Below are 21,189 nucleotides of genomic sequence, written 5' to 3'. Positions count from 1 at the left end.
GTCTTGAAAGTTTCTAGAATTCTTGCCTTTTTTCAGGCTGGATTGGAGCTAGGCTTCCGCTTAGCATCTCTGAAAGTGCAGGTGTCTGCTTTGTCTATCTAGTTCCAGCACAGAATTGCTCCTATACCAGATGTTCACACCTTCCTGCAAGGTATTCTACGTATACAACCTCCCATTGTCTCTCCTGTGGCTCCATGGGATTTGACAGTGGTGCTATAAGCACTTCAAGAACCTCCATTCGAACCCTTGGAATTGGTGGATGTTAAATGGCTCACTGCGAAGACTGTTTCTTCTGGCTATAGCATCTGCCTGTAGGTTATCAGATTTAGGGCGCTTTCATGTCGCTCCCCCTATTTGATATTGCATCAGGACAGGGCTGTTCTTCGAACATGCCCAGGCTTCCTTCCCAAGGTGGTTTCTCTTTTCCACCTAAATGAGGAAATTGTGGTTCCGGCGTTTCAAACACTAGACCTCTCGGCAGGTGAGGCATCTTTGGATGTGGTCTGTGTTTTACAGATCCATGTGGACCGTACTACTCCCATCAGAAAGTCAGACTCCCTCTTTGTCCTATATGGATTCCACAAGAAGCGATGGCCAGCTAACAAACAGACTCTGGCCAGATGTATTCACATGACTATCTCACAGGCAAGCTGGCCTTCCTGTGCCAACTACAGTCTCTGCTCATTCTAGTCACTCTGTGGGTCCCTTGTGGGCAGCCCGGCGTGGCGCCTCTGCTGAACAGCTATGCAAGATGACCACTTGGTCTTCTGTCCACACCTTTCTTAGGTTTTATGCCTTTGATACATTTGGCTCTCAGGTTGCTTTCTTTGGGCATAGGGTTCTCCTGTCAGCTCAGGAGCATTCCCACCCATGAACAACTGCTTTGGGACATCCCAATTGTCTCCCCTGTGGAGCCCTATTGACTCTGAAGAAGAAAAGGAGAGTTATGGTAAAACTTACCATTGTTAACTCTCTTTCCTCGAAGTCCATAGGGTCCACAGGGCACCTGCCCTGACATACCTGGCTTCTAGGGGTTTCTTCTCTTGGTCACTTGTTTTCCTTCTCTGTGTGAGTGTGATTCTTCAGTGTACCAGTCTTTCTTCTCTCCTATCCTGCTCCTGCCTTGGGCTTGTTAACAAAATGAGTTGCCCTCGGGCTGTGGGTGGGGTATAGGGGGAAGGACTGGAGCATCCTGGGATTGAAAAGCTTTGCTGTTGGTGTCCGGTCCTCCAGGTCCCACCTACACCCCATTGTCTCCCCTGTGGACCCTATGGACTTCGAAGAAAGAGAGATACCAAGGGTAAGTTTTACCATAACTCTCCTTATTTGTGCCAGATGCTTGTAGTTACTATTTTGCAGAGTATCACCCTATTGCAGAGGTTCCCAAACTCTGTAGTCAAGGCACCCTAATGGTCTAGGTTTTAAGGATATCCATGGCTGAGCACGGATGGTTAAATCAAAAGACTGAGGTACATAATAAGTTACCTGTGCCCACATATGATTATCTTTAAATCCTGGATCATTAGGGTGCCTTGAGGACCAATTTGGGGAACCTGCCCTATTGTATGGTTCTAGTGGTCAAACTTTAACCATCTCTCTAGAATTCTGCTCTAGATCAAAATCCGGTGAATGAATACTTATTTCCTGTACATCTGCCTGTCACTTGCCTCTCTGCAGCAGCTCCTTCTGGTTTTATAATAATATATGTATGTATGAATAATATTAGCTGAATTTTACTCATACTGTACAGTAATTTAATAAAGGTGTCCAGGAGAAACCAGAGTGAATCGCATCGTCACTGGTTGATGCAGCAGATCGCAGTAGCAGGGGGCGGGGGACATGATGATACTATTTACAGTGAATCACGTCATCTAGCCCCCAGACATTCCACTTCACCGGGAAAGTGAGGGGATCCGGGTGTCTGGATAGCTCCCTGAAAGAAAGAGTAGGCATGTACTGTATGATAAGCTTGACCATATTCATGTTCAGCTTTTCATGCCATTTCTTATAATAAGTATACAGCCCTGCGGAAAGCACCCTATCTTCACTTACGATCATCAGAGTGGACAATCTGGAAGTTCTTGATGGAAGGGTGAGTGACTCGTCCATGGAAGTTCAGAACATAAGATTGTGTTTCATCATTCCACACAGGGCTCTTATTGTGCAGTTCTATAACATTCTCCATGTTTTTATTCTGCCATCGTTGAAGTAGGCCATCATTGTCCTATTAAAAAAAACATTAATAGTTAATTAATACAAAATGTCAATAAAACAAAAGTGACATGAGAGGCCAGATGAATGTAAAAATACTGTATGTTTTTTGTTAGCCTCTTCTAAATCAATAAACTATAGCATACCTACACTTAAAATGGGACCACTTAGAAAAGCGTCTTTGTCTTGAAGCAAGGCTTGCAGTGTTTGTGGAGGCAGTCAGATCATTCAGTCCCTTTACAGCTCTGAAGAGGGCTTTGAAGAACTGAGCTGCCAAAAAATAGCAAAGGCTCTGTCACTGGCGTCAGAATCTTTGCAAATGTCTGCACCAATTTTTGGAAGGAGCAGTACCGGAAATATGGCCTTGATCTGGGTGCAGGGTAGACAGCAAGAGTCCACTGTACACCCTGCACCCATTAGCTACCCCACTCAACTCTGACATAGAGGTAAGAAACCTTGATCATAAGCACCTCATAAAAGTGCAAGTAAATATAAGCAATGTTCTGCTTGCCGTAATGACCAGAGGTGCTCACAGCCTTACATAAAAGGATCTTACACTGAATTGAATTTCCCACTGTGGCATCTTGTCATTTTGTGAGAGATTCCATGTGTCTCAGCATGAAGTTATGGCAGTAAAACTTTGCTATTTTTTGCTTACATCTCATAGATGTGCGAGCAAAAGTAATTGACTTTTATAGTTCCATAATATCAACATGCACATAATTTAATCTCTCTTTTTGTGTTTATTGGGTACAGTGTCGTCCCTCTCCTGGGTGGCACCCGGTGCGGGCAGGAGACTAGTGTTTTGGCAAAAAAGGGGCCATGGTTTTGTGTTCCAAATCCCCTTTTTAGTCACTCTGGGGCTGTCGGAGATGCTGACTGCCCCTGGGGACCAGTCTATTTGCAGTGCCGGCTTCCTCACTGTGTCAGGAGCCGAGTGCTTCACATAATGCTACAGTGCAGCACCCGGCTCCTGTCACTGAGTTGGCACGTGGTGTCACCCCTCAGCAGGTGACACCTGGGTACGGCCTGCACCGCTCTTGTAATGCCACTGATTGGGTATTGCAAACACTTACATTTCGTGGGCGGATGGGTACTCTTTCACAGTCTTCATCCATTCCCGGTATAAGAACTGTCATCTTCCGAGGACCTTTAAATCCCAGCACGTTTGTTTCCTGCACCAGAGAGAGACAATGGCTTTTATTTTGAAATCAGACTTGCTGGCATCTATACTGACTATACTATTGTGACTTCACTTTTTGTTGATCTATTATGTAAAGATTAATTTGAAGAACATTGTACTAGAGTGTTTACTAGAACACTAGAAATACATTTCTAAAGAAAAGATTATTATTACTTATATTAATGACCGTAGTGTACTATACTTCACAATGGGGGTGATTCAATTTAGCGTAATGCTTAATAGCCCCTGGAAGAAGTTCCCGAAGCTATTCAATTCAGCGTGCTGTTAAGTCCGACTACAGGACCCTCCTGAGGTGCGAGCAGAAATCCGATTTAAGTGCTGGCCGTGATGCTATTTATCACGGAGCTAACAGCCTCACGGGGGGCACTTTAGTCGGAGAATGCCAGTTAGTGCAAAAAAACACCCAGCTTAAGGCACGGTAACAGGCATTCTCTGACTTAAGTGGTTCTAGTTGGACTTAGCAGCACATTGCATTGAATAGCTCAGGGAACTTCTTACCAGGGCTATTCAGCATCGTGCTGAATTTAATCATCGGAGAGATGTATCAAACGTTGGAGAGAGAGAAAGTACCAACCAATCAGCTCCTTTCTGTAATTTTTCATGCACAGCATATAAAATAACAGTTAGAAGCTGATTGGTTGGTACTTTACCTCTCTCAACTTTTTCTCTCCCAAGCTTTGATGTATGTCTCCCAGAGTAGCAAAGAAAACAACTGCTCTAAGTGTGGATAAAAGGGGGAGCATATAAAAGGTATACATAAAGATGGGATATGTTGCCATAGTTTACATATACCCTGTCACCTGGTTCCAGCACTAGTGTAACCTGACAATTGTTTATTAATTTTTATTGTTATGATTTTACGTTTACTAAATCATGTGCAGTAACTGTTTATTGATGTTTCATCCTTTGCTTACAGATTTTAAATATATGATCTGTTCCTGAGTTTCAAGTGGGTTTGTATTCCACAAGGCAAATAAGTTTTCTTACTGTAGAATTTAAGTCTACTGAAATAAGTAGAAAAAGAAAAAATGTGGACTGTTATTATGAGTTTTATTTTACTTAGTTTAAAATTTTTTAAATTAACTTTTAACTTAACTGCTGTTTTGCCATTATAATGTGTGGCAGGCACATGGGGCCAAATGTAATAGGGTGAGAGTTTAGAAAATGTAAACTCTTAGCAGTAAACTCTCAGACTTTTTAAACTCGGCCAATGTATTAGAGTCCGAGAACATGCACACTCTAATGTTTTTAGACTAAAAAAACCTCTCACAATTTAAACTTGTTAGGATCTGCGGCAGTGGATCATCTTGGTGGCTGGTCCCAGTCATAGTTGCAATTGGGACACTGCATCATGTCTTGTCCTTGTTCCATTTGTTGCAGGCAGCTTGAAATCCTGTCTAATCTGTTTTCAGCTCTAACACGTAGTCTTGCAAGGCTGTGTGCAGATTCAGCTGCACACTAATTAATTGTCTCTGTGTGCTGAACCCAGCTGCACACTAGCCTGTCTTTAGGAAAGGCTCTCTGCAGGGAATGGCTCTGATTGGATCCTGCATCTCATTAGTTACAGCCAGCCCTCCACTCAGTGCCAGTTATACTGTCTGATTACCAGTGTATGTTGCTCTGTTCACAGTTACCTGAGTTCTTGCTGGTCTACCAAGTTCTACTGTTATGGTATCCTGATCCTGTCTGGTCGTGTAAGTCTGCATTCAGCTAATGTTACCTGCAGTGTCTGAGTACACCTGTCTGCTGTTTGGTTCCTGCACCTCGGCCTGCAAGGTCGCATCTAGCCATATCAGTTTATTCCCAGCTATTCTGCCAGCAGTGTACTCCACCTCGCTGCCTCCAGTTTGTGTTCCTGCTGCGTCTGAGTACTCCTATCTGCCGTCTGGTTCCTGCATTATGCTCTGCTAGGCTTCAAACTGTGTTAGTACTATCATGGCTCAGTAGCCGCACCTCGGCTATCTCAGTCGCATCACGGCGACTAGGCAGCATCCTAGTCAAGTATATCCTGGCTACTTGGCAGCATCTTGCCAAGTACATCTCAGCTCACAAAGCTGCAACTCAGCCCTCAAGGCCGCATTTGTTGGTTCCAGTCACACATTGGTCCTCAAGGCCACTCAGTTGGTACAAGTCTCAAAGTCTGCTACCATCTGGGCTCATTAGCCACACCTCCGCTTGCTAGGCCGCACCTTGAACTGTGTCTCTACTACTGCCAGTGTTCTTGCCTCATCATTGTATTTTGTCTGTGACTTGTTTGTCCAGTCCTTGTCCGTATCTTGCCTGTCTTGTCCTTATCTGTTCCTTGCCAGTCCTGTCTTGTCTAGTCCAGTCTGAAATCCTGCATTTCCACAGTCCCGGTCTCTCCTGCCTAACAGCTACTTATTATTGTCCAGCCACTCCTTGTCTGGTGTCCTAGCTGCACCGTAGTCCCTAGACATTCCTGAGACCCATCATCTGTTGCTGCTGGTGTACCCTGTCCATTACACTTGTTTTAGTACTATTACCTGCAGCCTCACTCCTGTAAGCACCAGTAGTAGAAGGACTGCCACATCTCCATCCAGCCTTGTCCCCGGTCAGCAGTCCTACGATTCTCATCTTGTGTGAAAATCGTAACAAAACTCTTGTTCAGATGTTTTCACATTTTGAAGGTAAACCTCGACCAATGTGAGAGTTTACTGCTAAACGCTCACATTTTCTAAACTCTCACTCTATTACATTTGGCCCATGAAGTTTGTATTGTTAAAATTTTTACAAAATTCTCCTTTGTAGTAGGATATGAGTACGACTGGATTAAAAATAGAAATACTTTTAGTATATTTTAGTATTCAACAATGATTAATTAGCACAGCCCCACCATTCAAATGTTGCAAGCAACCCATCTGCTCAATTCAATATACTAAAATCAAATAGATTGAAATTGCCTCTTTCCCACTATCAAAATTCATATATACTGTAAATTTATTAGGCTGCACTGTTTAAGTTGGGTCCCTGATACCTTTTCAAATGCATACTCATCATAAGAATTTTCCCCACCTCTTTCTAATAAATATTTTACCTTCAACCCTCCTTAAAGCAAGCAGATAGAGGTGACAATCAGAAACATACACAGCAGTATAAATACAATGCAATGTTTATTGCAATGTTTCAAAGGATGGACACCAGCCATTTTCACCGGGGTATGGATGGCCATTGGTGGTGACTACCATTTATGGCACATACACCATCTATGGTGAACCATCAATGATTTGCACCCGTTGATGGCCACCGCTGGTGGGGGAATGGCGGGCAGCAGACAATCAGAAATGGGTGGGGTTTCTTCGCCACTGGGGATGGGGCTAAACTCCATACAGTAAAAAAAATAAAATAAACATCGGGTTCCACTCGGTTCTTTGGCAACGATGGCAAAACCATTGGCAGTTAACCATCGATGGTTGGTAACTGACGATGGCCATCTCTACACTGGGGACGTCTACTGTGAATGTGACCAAGAACCTATTTCTGCTTGCAATATGTTTAAAGTTTGATTCTTTAGTAACACATTATCAATTATCAATACCCTGATAACAAAATAAATAAATATATATATAAACAAACACACACACACACAGCGGTGCTTGTAAGATTGTGAACACTTCAGAATTTTCTATATTTCTGCTGAAATTTGGCCTAATACTACCTCAGATTTTCACGCAAGCACTAAAAGTAGATAAAAAGAACCAAATGAAACAAAGGAGACAAAAAAATTAGACGTGCTCATTTTTTTATTAAGAAATTATCCAATATCACATATCTGGTGGCAAAAGTATGTGAACCTTTGCTTTCAGTATCTGGTATGACCCTCTTGTGCAGCAATAACTGCTTCTAAATGTTTCTGGTAATTGTTGATTAGTCATGAACATCGGCTTGGAGGAATTTTACCCCATTCCTCCATACAAAAACAGCTTCAACTCTGTTATGTTGGTGGGTTTCCTCCCATGAACTGCTCGCTTCAGTTCCTTTCACAACATTTTGGTTGGATTAAGGGCAGGACTTTGACTTGGCCATCCCAAAACTTTAAATTTATTCTTTAACCATTGTTTGGTCGAATGACTTGTGTGCTTTGGGTCGTTGTCTTGCTGCATGACCCACGTTCTCTTGAGATGCAGTTCATGGACAGATGTCCTGACATTTTCCTTTAGAATATTCTGGCATAATTCAGAATTCATTGTCCGATCAATAATGGCAAGTCGCCAGGACCAGATGCTGCAAAACAGGCCCAAACCATGATACCACCACCACCGTGTTTCACAGATGGTATGAGGATTTTATGCTGGAATGCAGTGTTCGCCTTTCTCCAAACATAACCGTTCTCATTTTAACCAAAAAGCTCTATTTTGGACTCATCTGTCCAAAAAAATTGTTCCAATAATCTTCTGGCTTGTCCAGGTGATTTTTAGCAAACTGCAGCAATGTTCTGTTTTAAGAGCAGTGGCTTTCTCCTTGCAATCCTGCCATGCACACTATTGTTGTTCAGTGTCATCCTGATGGTGGACTCATGGACATTAACATTAGCTAATGTGAGAAGGGCCTTCAGTTGCTTAGATGTTACCTTGGGTTTCTTTGTGACCTTGCAAACTATTAGACGCCCTGCTCTTGGCGTGATTTTTGTTGATCGACCACTCCTGGGGAGGGTAATAATGGTCTGGAATTTCCTCCATTTGTACACAATCTGTCTGACTGTTGATTGGTGGAGTCCAAACTCTTTAGAGATGTTTTGTAACCTTTTCCAGGTTACAATGAGATGAGCATTAACAGCTCTTCTTCTGAGGTCCTCAGAAATCTCCTTTGTTCGTGGTATGATACATTTCCACAAACATGTGTTGTGAACATCAGATAGATAGATCCCTGTTATTTTAAAAAGGCAGGTTGTCCACTCACACCTGATTGTCATCCCATAGATTGAAAATACCTGCCTCTAATTTCACCTTCAAAATATCTGCTAAGCCTAAATGTTCACATACTTTTGACACTCACAAATATGTGATACTGGATCATTTTCCTCCAAAAAAAAAAATTAGCATGTCTAATTTTTTGTCTCATTTGTTTGATTTGGTTCTCCTTATGTACTTTTAGGACTTGTGTGAAAATCTGAGGTGGTTTTAGGCCAAATTTCAGCAGAAATATAGAAAATTCTGAAGGGTTCACAATCTTACAAGCACCACTATGTGTGTGTGTATATATATATATATATATATGTATATGTGTGTATATATATATATATATATATATATATATATATACACAGCACAAAAAGATGGACAGAACTCAGCTCAATATCTTGATATTGTCTTGATAAAAGAGTTGCCAAGCTCTGAAACGTTGACTCCACCAGCGCAGTCTGCTGTATTCTTCATTTTATTTGTCCCTGAGTTCCGTCCATCTTTTTGTGCTGTATTTATGAGGTCGACTCTGGAGAGGAACCGGGGTGAGTTGTTTGCCTTAGTCTGAGTGCCGGACGACCTTTGTTCTTTATATATATATATATATATATATATACACACATATATATATATATATATACACATATATATATATATATATATATATGTATAATGTAGTAGATAGGCAGCGGCACTCCTCAATAAGATACATTACAAGTTGGGTATATAAGAAACAACAAAAAGTATTCCCCCAGCACTCAGAATGAAATCAGCAATAAGATTTGAAAAACTACATGGTGGTAGATAATTCAGAGATCTCAGTTGCATATATTTGCAAAGATATGGCTAAGCCTCCGGGCCGCGTCACGGCGTCTCTGATACCGGAGGTCCCTATCACTTGGTCAGAATCTGGGGTGCAGAACCCCAAAAAAGCCGGCGATAGCCAGCCACCCCAGAGAAGCACACCAGTGAGAGACTAAAGTGTTAGTATAGGATTAAAGGGAAAACTATGTGTTAATAAGTGAAGGTGTAATTAAAAAGCTAAGAAAAATATATATTTCTGACCAAGTGATAGGCTTGATAGACTAACCCCTCCCTTACATGCACCTGAGTGATATTACTGAAGTGATTGAGCAGCTTCCAACTTGTATTTCTGTATTGAGAGGCATAGATGGGACCAGCGTTAGGAGGGCGTGCTGGTTCTTGTAGTGCCATTAGGAGGACTTAGGGGTGACTCCAAGGTAAGCTAGCTCTCAATTCAGGTATATTTGTATGTGCCATTATCATGTGGCCTTATATTGGGCAATTATTGCCCAAATTGGATATAGTTATCAGTTTTGGGGATGAGTTTGGGGTGCGGTGCCCCTTGGGGTTGGTGTGGCTGGGCTGCTCTGGTGAGGCACACATTAACACTTTATTTAGCACTTTTACACTTTCCAATATATTTTGTGTGTATATATATTTTTCTTAGCTTTTTAAGTGTGCTGGGGGAATACTTTTTGTTGTTTCTTGTATAGACTAACCCCTCCCTTATATGCACCTGAGTGATATTACTGAAGTGATTGAGCAGCTTTACACTGCACCTTTGATCTGGGTTACTCCCAGGTCAGCCCTGTTCACACTGAACTCAGGTCTGCCCTGCTAAACCTGTGAGGTCATAAAAAGTGGGAGGTGAATGCTCCACAACCACCAATCCACTCATTTTAGGCATGATCCAGGTCAGATAACCCGGGTTGCACTGTTTACACTGCACCATTACCTGGGTCCATCCTGGGTCCAACCCTGGTAGCTACCTGGGTTGGATTGCAGGGTCACTTGACCCAGGTTATTTTTCAGGGACCCTTTTACACTGAGCTGCGACCCGGGTAGACCCAGCAAAAACCCAGGTTTTTGCTCTGGTGTAAAAGGGGTATAAATGGGTCTGACCTGGGTCTGACCAGGGTTGGAACCATGTCCAAAAACCCAGGTCGGACCTGGGTTTTTGGTGGAAAAGAGGTATTATTTACTTCAACGTTTCAAACATACACGATTTTCTTCAGGAAGCAATAAGAAAACGAAACAACACTTACCTAAATATCTATATATTTATGTATTGGTGGTGGTGGCACGGATCTTATGAGCTTGTTTTTGTGTACTCCGTTGTCATAGTGAGCGTTACGTCATACGTCGCGCCCGCCAGACTGTGTGCCGCAGGTGACGTCACTGACAGCTTCCGACAGACGCGGTGTGTCTCACTCGTGGTGTGGTATTTAGGTAAGTGTTGTTTCGTTTTCTTATTGCTTCTTGAAGAAAATCGTGTATGATTGAAACGTTGAAGTAAATTAGTGGTTTATATACCCAACTGGTAACGTATCTTATTGAGGAGTGCCGCTGCCTATCTACTACATTGTCTACATTTACAGTACAGGGCACCCACATTGCTGTAATTCTGAGGGATGAGTGCCGAGCCTTTGCTACTATATATATATATATTATATAAAAGCGAAAATTTGTCCTTCTGTCCTTTTGTCTTTCTATACAAATTCACAGTTTACAAGCCAAGATCGTGAAATTTTACATACGAGTGTATTAAAACACGGCCAAGGCAACTAAAAAAAATTTAATTACTGTTAATTTTGAATTAATTAATTAAAAATCACTATTTTTGCTGGATGCTCATTGTGGGGCCTTGCACTCAGTACTGCTGCCTCCATTGGTGATATTCAAGAACTTTCTTATCTATACTATTTATACTATTTCTGTCCTTCTATCTTTCTATACAAATCCACAGTTTACAAGCAAAGATCATGAAATTTTACATATGAGCGTTTTAAAACACGGCCGAGGCAACTAAAAAAATGTTTAATTGAAATGAATTACTGTTAATTTTTAATTAATTAAAAAACAAAATTTTTGCTGTATGCTCATTGTGGGGCCTCACGGCATATGGGTAGGGCCTCGGAGCCTGAGTTTTGTATTGTCATGTTTTGTCATGAGCTTTAGCAGGCTTTCCCAGCATTCTCAGCTGTCTGACTATACCAAATTACTCAACAACATTGACTTCTTTCTTCGAACTGTGTCAAAATGATGACTTTGCACGGATCCTGCTGTACTGTGAGCTGCCAAAATATTACACATGGAATGCTTCTCCCAAAGTTTTTCTGCGCAGAAAGAAAACAGGGAGTCGCTGTAGATGGTCATCCTGTTGGAGGATGATGTGTAAACAAACATTCTTAAAATCCCGGGCAACGCCGGGTACTCCAGCTAGTATATGTATATATATATATATATATATATATATATACATACAGTGGGTATAGGCGGGTACTCACGGCGACTTGAAGAAACACTCAATTATTCGTTAAATGGTGATCGAGTAATTGAGTGTTTCTTTAAGTTGCCGTGAGTGCCGCCTATACCCACTGTATGAATATTCCTCTCCCAGCAAGGAGAGTTAAAGAGGAGGGCACCAGGCGCCAATACCAACTATATTACACAGGGAGTGCCGGTGTATATATATATATATATATATATATATATATACATATACACACACACACACACACGTACGTACGCTGAGTCACCTTTGTCTACCCAATGCTCTGTCCCACCCCGTCCCCTCTGTGTCCTCTGCTCACCCCCATCCTGCTCTATTCCACCTCTATTCCACCTCCTGCTCAGCTGTTCCACCCCATCCAGCCCTTTGCTCCTTCCCGCTGCTTTATACGTGTTCCCTTTCCAGCTAGGCTGGGGCCTGTCTGGTCACTCTAGTGCAGTGATTCCCAGCCACGGTCCTCAAGGCACACTAACAGTCCTGGTTTTAGTGATATCCATGCTTAAGCACAGATGGTTAAATCAAAATAACTGAGGTACTAATTAAGTCACCTGTGCCCAGCTATGGCTAGCCATAAAACCTGGACTGTTAGTGTGCCTTGAGGACCGTGGTTGGGAACCCCTGCTCTAGTATGTTTGTGTGTGTGTGTGTGTGGGGGGGTGTGTATGTGTATGTATGTATGTATATAATATATATATATATATATATATACTGTATATATTCTGCTGTTGTGGCATATTACAACAATGTTACTTTTAGTCACATTCATTTTCTTGCCCATTTTATGGAGTCTGTGGATCTCTGGTACTTACATACACAATTGCTGCAAGCTCTTGACGTACGTTGGACCAGTCAGAATTGGCTCTTTCAGGATTTGCACCATTGTCAAATACAGTAAATTTGGTCCCCATTAGATTGGACCTGAAAACAATTGTACTAGTATAGCTTTAAATAGGAAGACATAGACCTACACACCAACTTCATTGCAAACCAACTTTTTTTTTGCTGAAGTGTAAATGACCTTAATATGTAATCATTCCACTTAATATGAGTAGGTTGGGTTCAATTACCTTAGCTTTCCAATGAAATTCTCTCCTCCTCTTGACAAATCTGTTGCATCAATGGAAATTAAGTAGTTGGAGGTTTTACTTTTCTTTCGTTTTCTCCCCGCTAATAAGAAGATCTGAGAAATAAGTATTGTACCATTAAAAGCATTGGCAAAATAATACTGCGCTCAATTGAACTAAATTGAGGTTGACAAAGAACACGTCCAGATAAGAACAAAAGAGAGCTATGAGCTTGATGGACATGTCCTTTTATACAAGAAAGGCTAATGCTGATGGATGATTCTGCACAGGATCATAAATATATATATATAAAACAATCTCCAAGTACTGCACTCAGTGGACTTTTAAATAAAACTAAAAGGCTGCAATAGCTTGCAACGTTTCAGACTTTAATAGCCCATCTTCAGGCTTCAGACATAACAACATGTATACAAACAATACATACCTTATATACCTGTTGCCGCTCCTCACGCCGTCGGATCTCGTCTGGTCCCTTCCGCTGTACATGTCCAACTTCCGGATTCCTCTGATTACGCCCTAGAAGTTGGACATGTACAGCGGAAGGGAAACGTTGCAAGCTATGGCAGCCTTTTAGTTTTATTTAAAAGTCCACTTAGAGATTGTTATATTTATATACGTAGCGGGCACTGTGGCATGTCTTATACAAATGGAAGAGGAGTGCATGGCCTTTCACATACATATATATATATATATATATATATATATATATATATATATATATATAAAAAATGTAAATGGAATACATATAAACAATACCAACATTACGGCAGTAAATCCAATGTATAGGTTTGTGAGCAGGTTGGTGGTGCACCCGTGAGTCAATTATTTGTAAGCTATGAAGAAAAAGAGAAGAAAGAAGACTTTGTAATTGGGGCACCCTTGAAGAAAAATAATGTATTGATGAAGTAATTAAAACTTAGCTATTATTTAAATTAGGGGTGTGCACCGGCCACTTTTCGTGTTTTGTGTTTTGGTTTTGCATCTGGATCTTTCTTCGTGTTTTGGATCTGGATTTGTTTTGCCAAAACCACCCTTCGGTGTTTTGGGTTCTGGGTTTTGAGTTTTGAATCTGTATTTTTTTTTTAAAAAAGCATAAAAACAGCTAAAATCACAGAATGTGTTGATTTTTCTGCTCCTATGCTATTATTAACCTCAAAAACCTTAATTTCCAGTCTATTCTGAACACCTCACACCTCACAATAGTGTTTTTATGTCCAAAAGGTTGCACCGAGGTAGATGGATGACTATGCTAAGCGACACGAGTGGGCGGCACAAACACGTGGCCCATCTAGGAGTGACACTGCAGTGGCAGGCAGGATAGCAGTTTGAAAAAGTAGGCCCCAAACAGTACATAATGCAAAGAAAAAAAAGAGATGCAAGATGGAATTGTCCTTGGGCCCTCCCACCCACCCTTATGTTGTATAAACAGGACATGCACACTTTAACAAACCAATCATTTCAGCGCCAGGGTCTGCCACACGACTGTGGCTGAAATGATTGGTTCGTTTGGGCCCCCACAAAACAAGCTGGCAAATAATCTGTCCCTGCACAAACTGGCTCTATGGAGGCAAGATGTCGTCCTCATCCTCCTCATTCACCGATTCCTCACCCTCTTCAGTGTTGTGTACATCCTCATCCTCACAGAGTATTAATTCGTCCCCGCTGGAATCCACCACCACAGGTCCCTCTGTACGTTCTGGACGCTGGTCTCCCTGGAAGAGTTGATCATTCATTTTTATGAACATCTTCTCCACATTTTGTGGAAGCAACCTCCTAAGCCTTTAGCTGACAAGGTTCCCGGCTGCACTAAACACTCTTTCGGAGTACACACTGGAGGGGGGGCAACTCAGGTAAAATAGAGCCAGTTTGTACAGGGGCCTCCAAATTGCCTCTTTTTCCTGCCAGTACAGGTACGGACTGTCTGACATGCCTACTTGGATGCTGTCACCGATGTAATCCTTTAACAGACAGATGCACGCTTGTCGCTGCTGCTTTGAGGATGCAGGTGCGGCTGCAGCCCACAGAATTCACAAAGACAGAAAAAAAAAGAGAATTTTTTTATTGTTTGTGGAGCGCACTTTCAGGGTTACCCCACCCTTAACAGACAGACGCACGCTTGTCGCTGCTGCTTTGAGGATGCAGGTGCAGCTACAGCCCACACAATTCACAAAGACAGAAAAAAAAAGGATTTTTTTTTATTGTTTGTGGAGCGCACTTTGAGGGTTACACCACCCTTTAACAGACAGATGCACGCTTGTCGCTGCTGCTTTGAGGATGCAGGTGCGGCTGCAGCCCACACAATTCACAAAGACAGAAAAAAAAAGAAGAATTTTTTTATTGTTTGTGGAGCGCACTTTGAGGGTTACACCACCCTTTAACAGACAGACGCACGCTTGTCGCTGCTGCTTTGAGGATGCAGGTGCGGCTACAGCCCACACATTTCACAAAGACAGAAAAAAAAAGAAGAATTTTTTTATTTTGTTTGGAGTGCACTTTGGGGGTTACAGCACCCTTTAAAGGACAAGCCAGCCGGCCCTTTACTTATGACACAGGCGCACGCAGTCGCTGAATGACAAAAGTGGCCAGAAATTTTTCGGGCCACCCAAAGCGTCTCCTGCACGCCCCTGTTGCTTTACAGAAAATTCTGCACCACCAAGTTTATTGTGTGAGCAAAACATGGGACGTGCTGGAATTTGCCCAGATGTAATGCCCGCACAATATTGGTGGCGTTGTCAGATATCACAAATCCCCAGGAGAGTCTAAGTGGGGTAAGCCACTGGGCGATGATTTCCCTCAGTTTCTCTAAGAGGTTGTCGGCGGTGTGCCTCTTACTGAAACCGGTGATACACAGCGTAGCCTGCCTTGGAACGAGCTGGCATTTCTGAGATGCTGCTACTGGTGACGCTGCTCTTGTTGCTGCGTAAGGTGATACATTTACCCAGTGGGCTGTCACAGTCATATAGTCCTTAATCTGCCCTGTTCCACTTGTCCACATGTCCATGGTTAAGTGGACATTGGGTACAGCCGCATTTTTCAGGACACTGAGGACACTTTTTCTGACGTTTCTGTACAGTCTCAGTATCGCCTGCCTAGTGAAGTGGAATCTAGATGGGATTTGGAACCAGGGACACACTACCTCCATCAATTGTCTAAATACCACTGCACTAATGGTGGATACCGGACGCACGTCTAACACCAACATAGCAGTCAAGGCCTCAGTTATACGTTTTGCTTGAGGATGACTGCTGTCGTACTTCATCCTCCTCGCTAAGGACTGTTGGAGGGTCAATTGTTTAGTAAAAGTAGTGTTCTTCCTACTTCCTCTCTGGGATGATGAACAACTCCCACCAGCAGCAACAGCACTAGGAGGAAGTGGTTCTTGATCTTTCCCTATTTTATTTTTATCGGAGAAAGTTTGGTCCTCCATTTATGTTATATTGATAAATATATACGTGCGGCTAAGGCGCACACAAACACAGAAAATAATTTTTTATTTTTGTTGGAGACTAGTGCACTTTGTGGGTTACACCACCCTTTAAGAAATGAGCCAGCCGGCCCTTTACTTATGGGACACAGGCGCACGCTTGGCGCTGCTCCTTTGTTGATGCACGTGCAGCCACAGTGCACACAATTCACAAACACAGAAAATAATTTTTTATTTTTGTTGGAGACTAGTGCACTTTGTGGGTTACACCACCCTTTAAGAAATGAGCCAGCCGGCCCTTTACTTATGGGACACAGGCGCACGCTTGGCGCTGCTCCTTTGTTGATGCACGTGCAGCCACAGTGCACACAATTCACAAACACAGAAAATATATTTTTATTTTTTTTGGAGCGCACTTTGGGGGTTACAGCATCCTTTAACGGTCAAGCCAGCCGGCCCTTTACTTATGACACAGGCGCATGCTTGGCGCTACTTTGTTGATGCACGTGCGGCTACTGCGCACACAATTCACAAACACAGAAAAAATATTTATATTTTTTGCACTCTGGGTGAGCACCCCTGATGTACAGAGCACCCCCTGGACAACACTACAGCACCCCTTTAGGAGTGGGACACTGCACAGGACTTTGGAGTGGACACAGCCCCTATGGACAACTGACTGCACAACACAGTACAGCCAGCCCCTATGGACTTTGGAGGAGTGGACACAGCCCCTATGGACAACAGCAGCACAGCACAACACAGCCAGCCCCTATGGACTTTGGACGAGTGGACACAGCCCCTATGGACAACAGCAGCACAGCGCAACACAGCACTACACTACACTACACAGCACAGCCAGCCCTAACTCCCACCCTCCCTCTTCACTGTCCACAGCCGAGTGAGAAAATGGCGCCGATGCGGGTACCTTATATAGGATCCAAAACCAGCGAGACCCGGAAGGCGGGATGATGACGTTTTGCCTCGATTTCAGATCCGAGTCAGGCAGGAAAAGTCGAGCCTGACTCGGATCGGCCTCGGATCGGGGGGGTTCGGATTTCAGAAATCCGAACCCGCTCACCCCTAATTTAAACAAATAATAAAATATCACCTTCAGTGGAAATATTTTGAAATCTATAAGGAAAAATCAAGGTTTCATCATTTATTCATAACCTGTTATAAACGTCTGTCAACAGAAGCTGTAGATGCTTGATACAAATGATGCATTATATTAATACAAGATATAGTCATTCCCAATATTTTAATCATAGAATGAATGTAACACACAAATATCAAAACAATAGAAATGGCTACTTAAGCAAAGTAAAATATTGTTGTCCACGATAGTCATCTGGTTGTAAAATGTGCTAGTGTAAATCGATTGATTCTAGCTGTAGAAAGTCGAACCTGTGTTATTCGAAAGCAGGTTATGCACCATGTGTAATACACTTAACATAATTTATATCTGCAATAGCATGTGGGTTATGCACCATGTGTAATACACATAACATAATTTATATCTCCAAGAGCATGTGGGTTATGCACCATGTGTAATACACATAACATAATTTATATCTCCAATAGCTTGTGCATATGGTAGATTTTTATCTGAGTACTATTTATGTATATATATATATATATATATATATAATATATATATATATAATGTGTGTGTGTTTGTTATTGAAGATTGTGTACAGAATCATCCCTCGCTCATTCCCTTTTCTTTTATGAAAGGATAGGTCCATCAAGCTCGTAGGAAAACTATATATTTTTATTTATAAAATCTAGCAAAATCTACTTTTTACAACATAAAAGGCCTGATTCTGAGGCTGCATATTGGTGTCTGCATCTTATGCCAATGCTGCTGTCCATTTCATTAATACTGAGATGCCCACTTGCAGCATCTTTCAGCGGTGCAGTTCTGTGCACACGGTCGAAACTTGCACCAGCCCTATGACAGGTGCAATTTCTACATCCGAGTATGGTTTCTGCTTAGCCACCCCTGTTACCTCCAAGGAACTCCCACCAAATTCCACAGACCATGTGTCCAATTCTGTGCTGCATCTCTGAGCGCTATGGGATGCATGTGCTGTGCGACTGGGACGCATTTACAGAATAAAAACATCATCCAAGTGTGTGCTGCATCGACACTGCATGCGACTCTGCTCCCAGAATGTTTTATTTATTTTATTTTAGGAAATTTGGGGTAGATGTATTAACTGTCAAAGCGGCATCAGCGCACGTTATTATGAGCCCATGTATGATTTGGGGTCTGGGCAGTAAATGACAGGGGCACTATGTGAAATTACATTTTCTCTGCAGGGCAGGATATAATGGAGTACAATCAAGGCAGTGATAAAGGCTGTTTGAGAAGAGCAGGTGGGACGCTATCAGTGGTGATAGTTATGGTGAGTGAAACACTGGATCTGGCAAAGAGGGTACAGTCTCCCGTGCTCTGTACACCTGAGCTGCTACAGAACCTCTTCTTAGGAAGCTAGGTCTGTCTGATCAACATGTTATAGGACTTAGGACACATTTGAAATGCAAACTCATGTGTAATGCAACTCGTTATACACATACTGTATACTATAAAGTATGCTGACCATCTGAATTGGTATACCAGAGACAACTAATGGGAAGAACATGTATCATGGCAATCAATGATATATAAAAGCATGCACTGCAATCCTGGTAGTTGTCTCTTTTGCAACATATCCCTTATTTATTTGTATATCTATCGATCGATCGATCTTAAAAGTAGTTGCGGTAAGAAAATTTTGGCCCAACTCGCAATGTGGTCATGAAAATGACAACTTGTATATACTAAGGTTGGGAAGCCAGGACAGAGGTTGTGGAAAAGCTCTGTCCCGGTGAATGCCTGTAAGCCAAGGGATAGCTACTTTGCTACAAACTTCGGCGTTGGTGTGCATACTGCGAATGCACCACCGAAGGAGAGAGATCCAGAGGATCCCTCCCTGGTAATTTAGCAAAAAAGTAGCCCATAAGCTACTACAGGCTAATACCATCTATGGATAGCTTTATCTGCCATAGAACTTGCATAGCAGCCGCATTCGGCTGTGCTAGAAGGAGAGAAGAATCACTCAGATGAGGTGACGGGCAGTTATTCTTCTTTCTTTCTGCCCTTCTGTGGACTGGCCACACCTCTTCAGCTTTGTGCCGCCACCCTTCAGGGGGCCCCTACCACTGCATTCCCCCTGAGGACCCTTCATGCCCCAGTCCGACATTACATGTAAATGTTCAAGTGAAGTCAGAGGTCTGGACACATTTGGATTGGGAAAAGACAAAGGACCTCATTCAGAGTCGGTCGAAGCGGCCGCATGGTCATACGCCACCGATGTTCGCTATATTGCGCATGCGTAAAGTTCGCAATGCGCGTGCGCAAACTAGCCGCTACGATCAGAAATTTCTCTCTCCTTGTACACAGCCAGGTCGGTAGTTTGAGTGACGATTGAGGCGTTTGTGGGTGGTAACAGTGGAAGGTGCTTGAAAACGGGGGAGTGGAGATCCAAACGCAGGCGTGCCTGATTATGCGAACGCCGTTTTATCGGAGTGCATACGGTTTATGGGAGTGCATAATTAACAAAGTAGCGTCATGGCACATGTGACATGGGAGGTTTTTACACTGACATGATCGTAGAGCTTAAGAGAGGGTATGGTCAACCTTAAGCTCTACGACCAGCTCCAATGGTTCCCGATGGTCTCGATTAACCCTTATATGCCCGGAGATGATGTGTAATGCGTACGAGAAGGGGCGTATTTTTTTGTCTTCCCCTTGGTCGGCCAGCTACCGATCCGAACTTAGGGACGCAACTTGCGAGGGAATCATTTGCATATCCGGCCCCTTTTCCCGTACGACCGTCCGGCCGCTTCGACCGACTTTGAATGAGGTCCAAAGTGCTTCACTTGGACATATGCAAAAGGACTGTTTGTTGGAAAATCAAGTTTTTCCTGTAAAGTGCCAAGGCAGGTGCAATGACCAGCTTTAAGATCACTTAAAATTAATTTTGCACTGTAGCCTAACTATCTCTTACCTTTTTATCATTGTCTAGATGAACATAATATGTTGGATACCATCCCCTGTCCATTCCTTTCTTATCCCTTGTCACTTTGCATTTGATCGTTACCCCTTGTGGTGCAGGACGAAGCACAAATTCTTCCAGATTATCCACTTCAATAGCTGGCGATGGTGGACGTTCTTCCTTCTGAAAAGATTGCAAGAGATGCAACACTTCAGACAATATTGTTTAACCTAATCGAGTACCTTTTAAATACACTTTTTCTGTTAATAAATTTAGTTATAAAAGAGGGGTATTCATGAAAGCTTGGAGAAAGATAAAATTGTGAAAGATAAAGTAGCAACCGATCAGCTCCTAACTGTCAATGACAGTCAGGAGCAGATTGGCTGGTACTTTAGCTCTGAAAAGCTTCACAATTGGAACAAACTCAGTAGTACGATACGACTGGATATAAAGAGGTAAGACCCTGCAGCTCTCAAGCTTATAATGTACAGGAAAATAACATACACAGTGACATTGGCTGTGCTAAACAGCCCCTCTCGTCACACAAGGACCTAGGTGACTTGGCCATTCTGAGATCCTTATTTGCTCAAGATGTGTGCACACATAAAATAACTGGAAGTGTCTTAGCTGACAACTGGTAGAATTGTTGGTCTTTATGCAACATCTGAGTTGATACATCCCCCCTCCCCCGGCACGCACACACTGTGGAGGGAGCAGAGGTATATATGGGGAGTGGAAAAGGAAAATATGGGGAGAGGGTGGAGGCACACATGGGGAGACAGGTAGGGAGGGAAGTATACATATAACTGTAGACAGAGAAACAAACACAAAGGGTGAGACAGTCACACAGTGGAGGGTGCAGAGAGCTGTTTACTGTACTCACATTTTCTTATTCTGCCCAGGCTGTGCGGTACACAGTAGCAGGTCCCACTTATACAGCTTTGCGTCATCAGAATCAGTTTACTCACATGATCATTGGAGCCACCA

At 42.7% G+C, this 21,189-nt stretch overlaps 1 protein-coding gene across 1 annotated transcript in view; it reads right to left on the bottom strand.

Annotated features, from left to right (window-relative positions):
• Positions 1 to 21,189, bottom strand: part of TULP1 (TUB like protein 1) — a 169,548-nt gene that overhangs the window by 21,948 nt on the left and 126,411 nt on the right. Inside the window, exons 8-12 of the mRNA XM_088463721.1 lie at positions 20,215 to 20,385; positions 12,718 to 12,830; positions 12,460 to 12,568; positions 3,288 to 3,386; positions 2,053 to 2,224 (exon numbers count right to left, since the gene is read on the bottom strand). Coding sequence (XP_088319847.1) covers positions 2,053 to 2,224; positions 3,288 to 3,386; positions 12,460 to 12,568; positions 12,718 to 12,830; positions 20,215 to 20,385 — 664 coding nt within the window. The remainder of the gene's footprint in view (positions 1 to 2,052; positions 2,225 to 3,287; positions 3,387 to 12,459; positions 12,569 to 12,717; positions 12,831 to 20,214; positions 20,386 to 21,189) is intronic.

The sequence above is a fragment of the Taudactylus pleione genome, unplaced genomic scaffold (genome assembly GCF_031769625.1).
Source record: "Taudactylus pleione unplaced genomic scaffold, aTauple2 ptg001437l, whole genome shotgun sequence".
In the NCBI taxonomy this organism is placed as follows: domain Eukaryota; kingdom Metazoa; phylum Chordata; class Amphibia; order Anura; family Myobatrachidae; genus Taudactylus; species Taudactylus pleione.
Note: the sequence above shows the minus strand (reverse complement) of the source record. Positions and strands in the feature narration are given on the sequence as shown.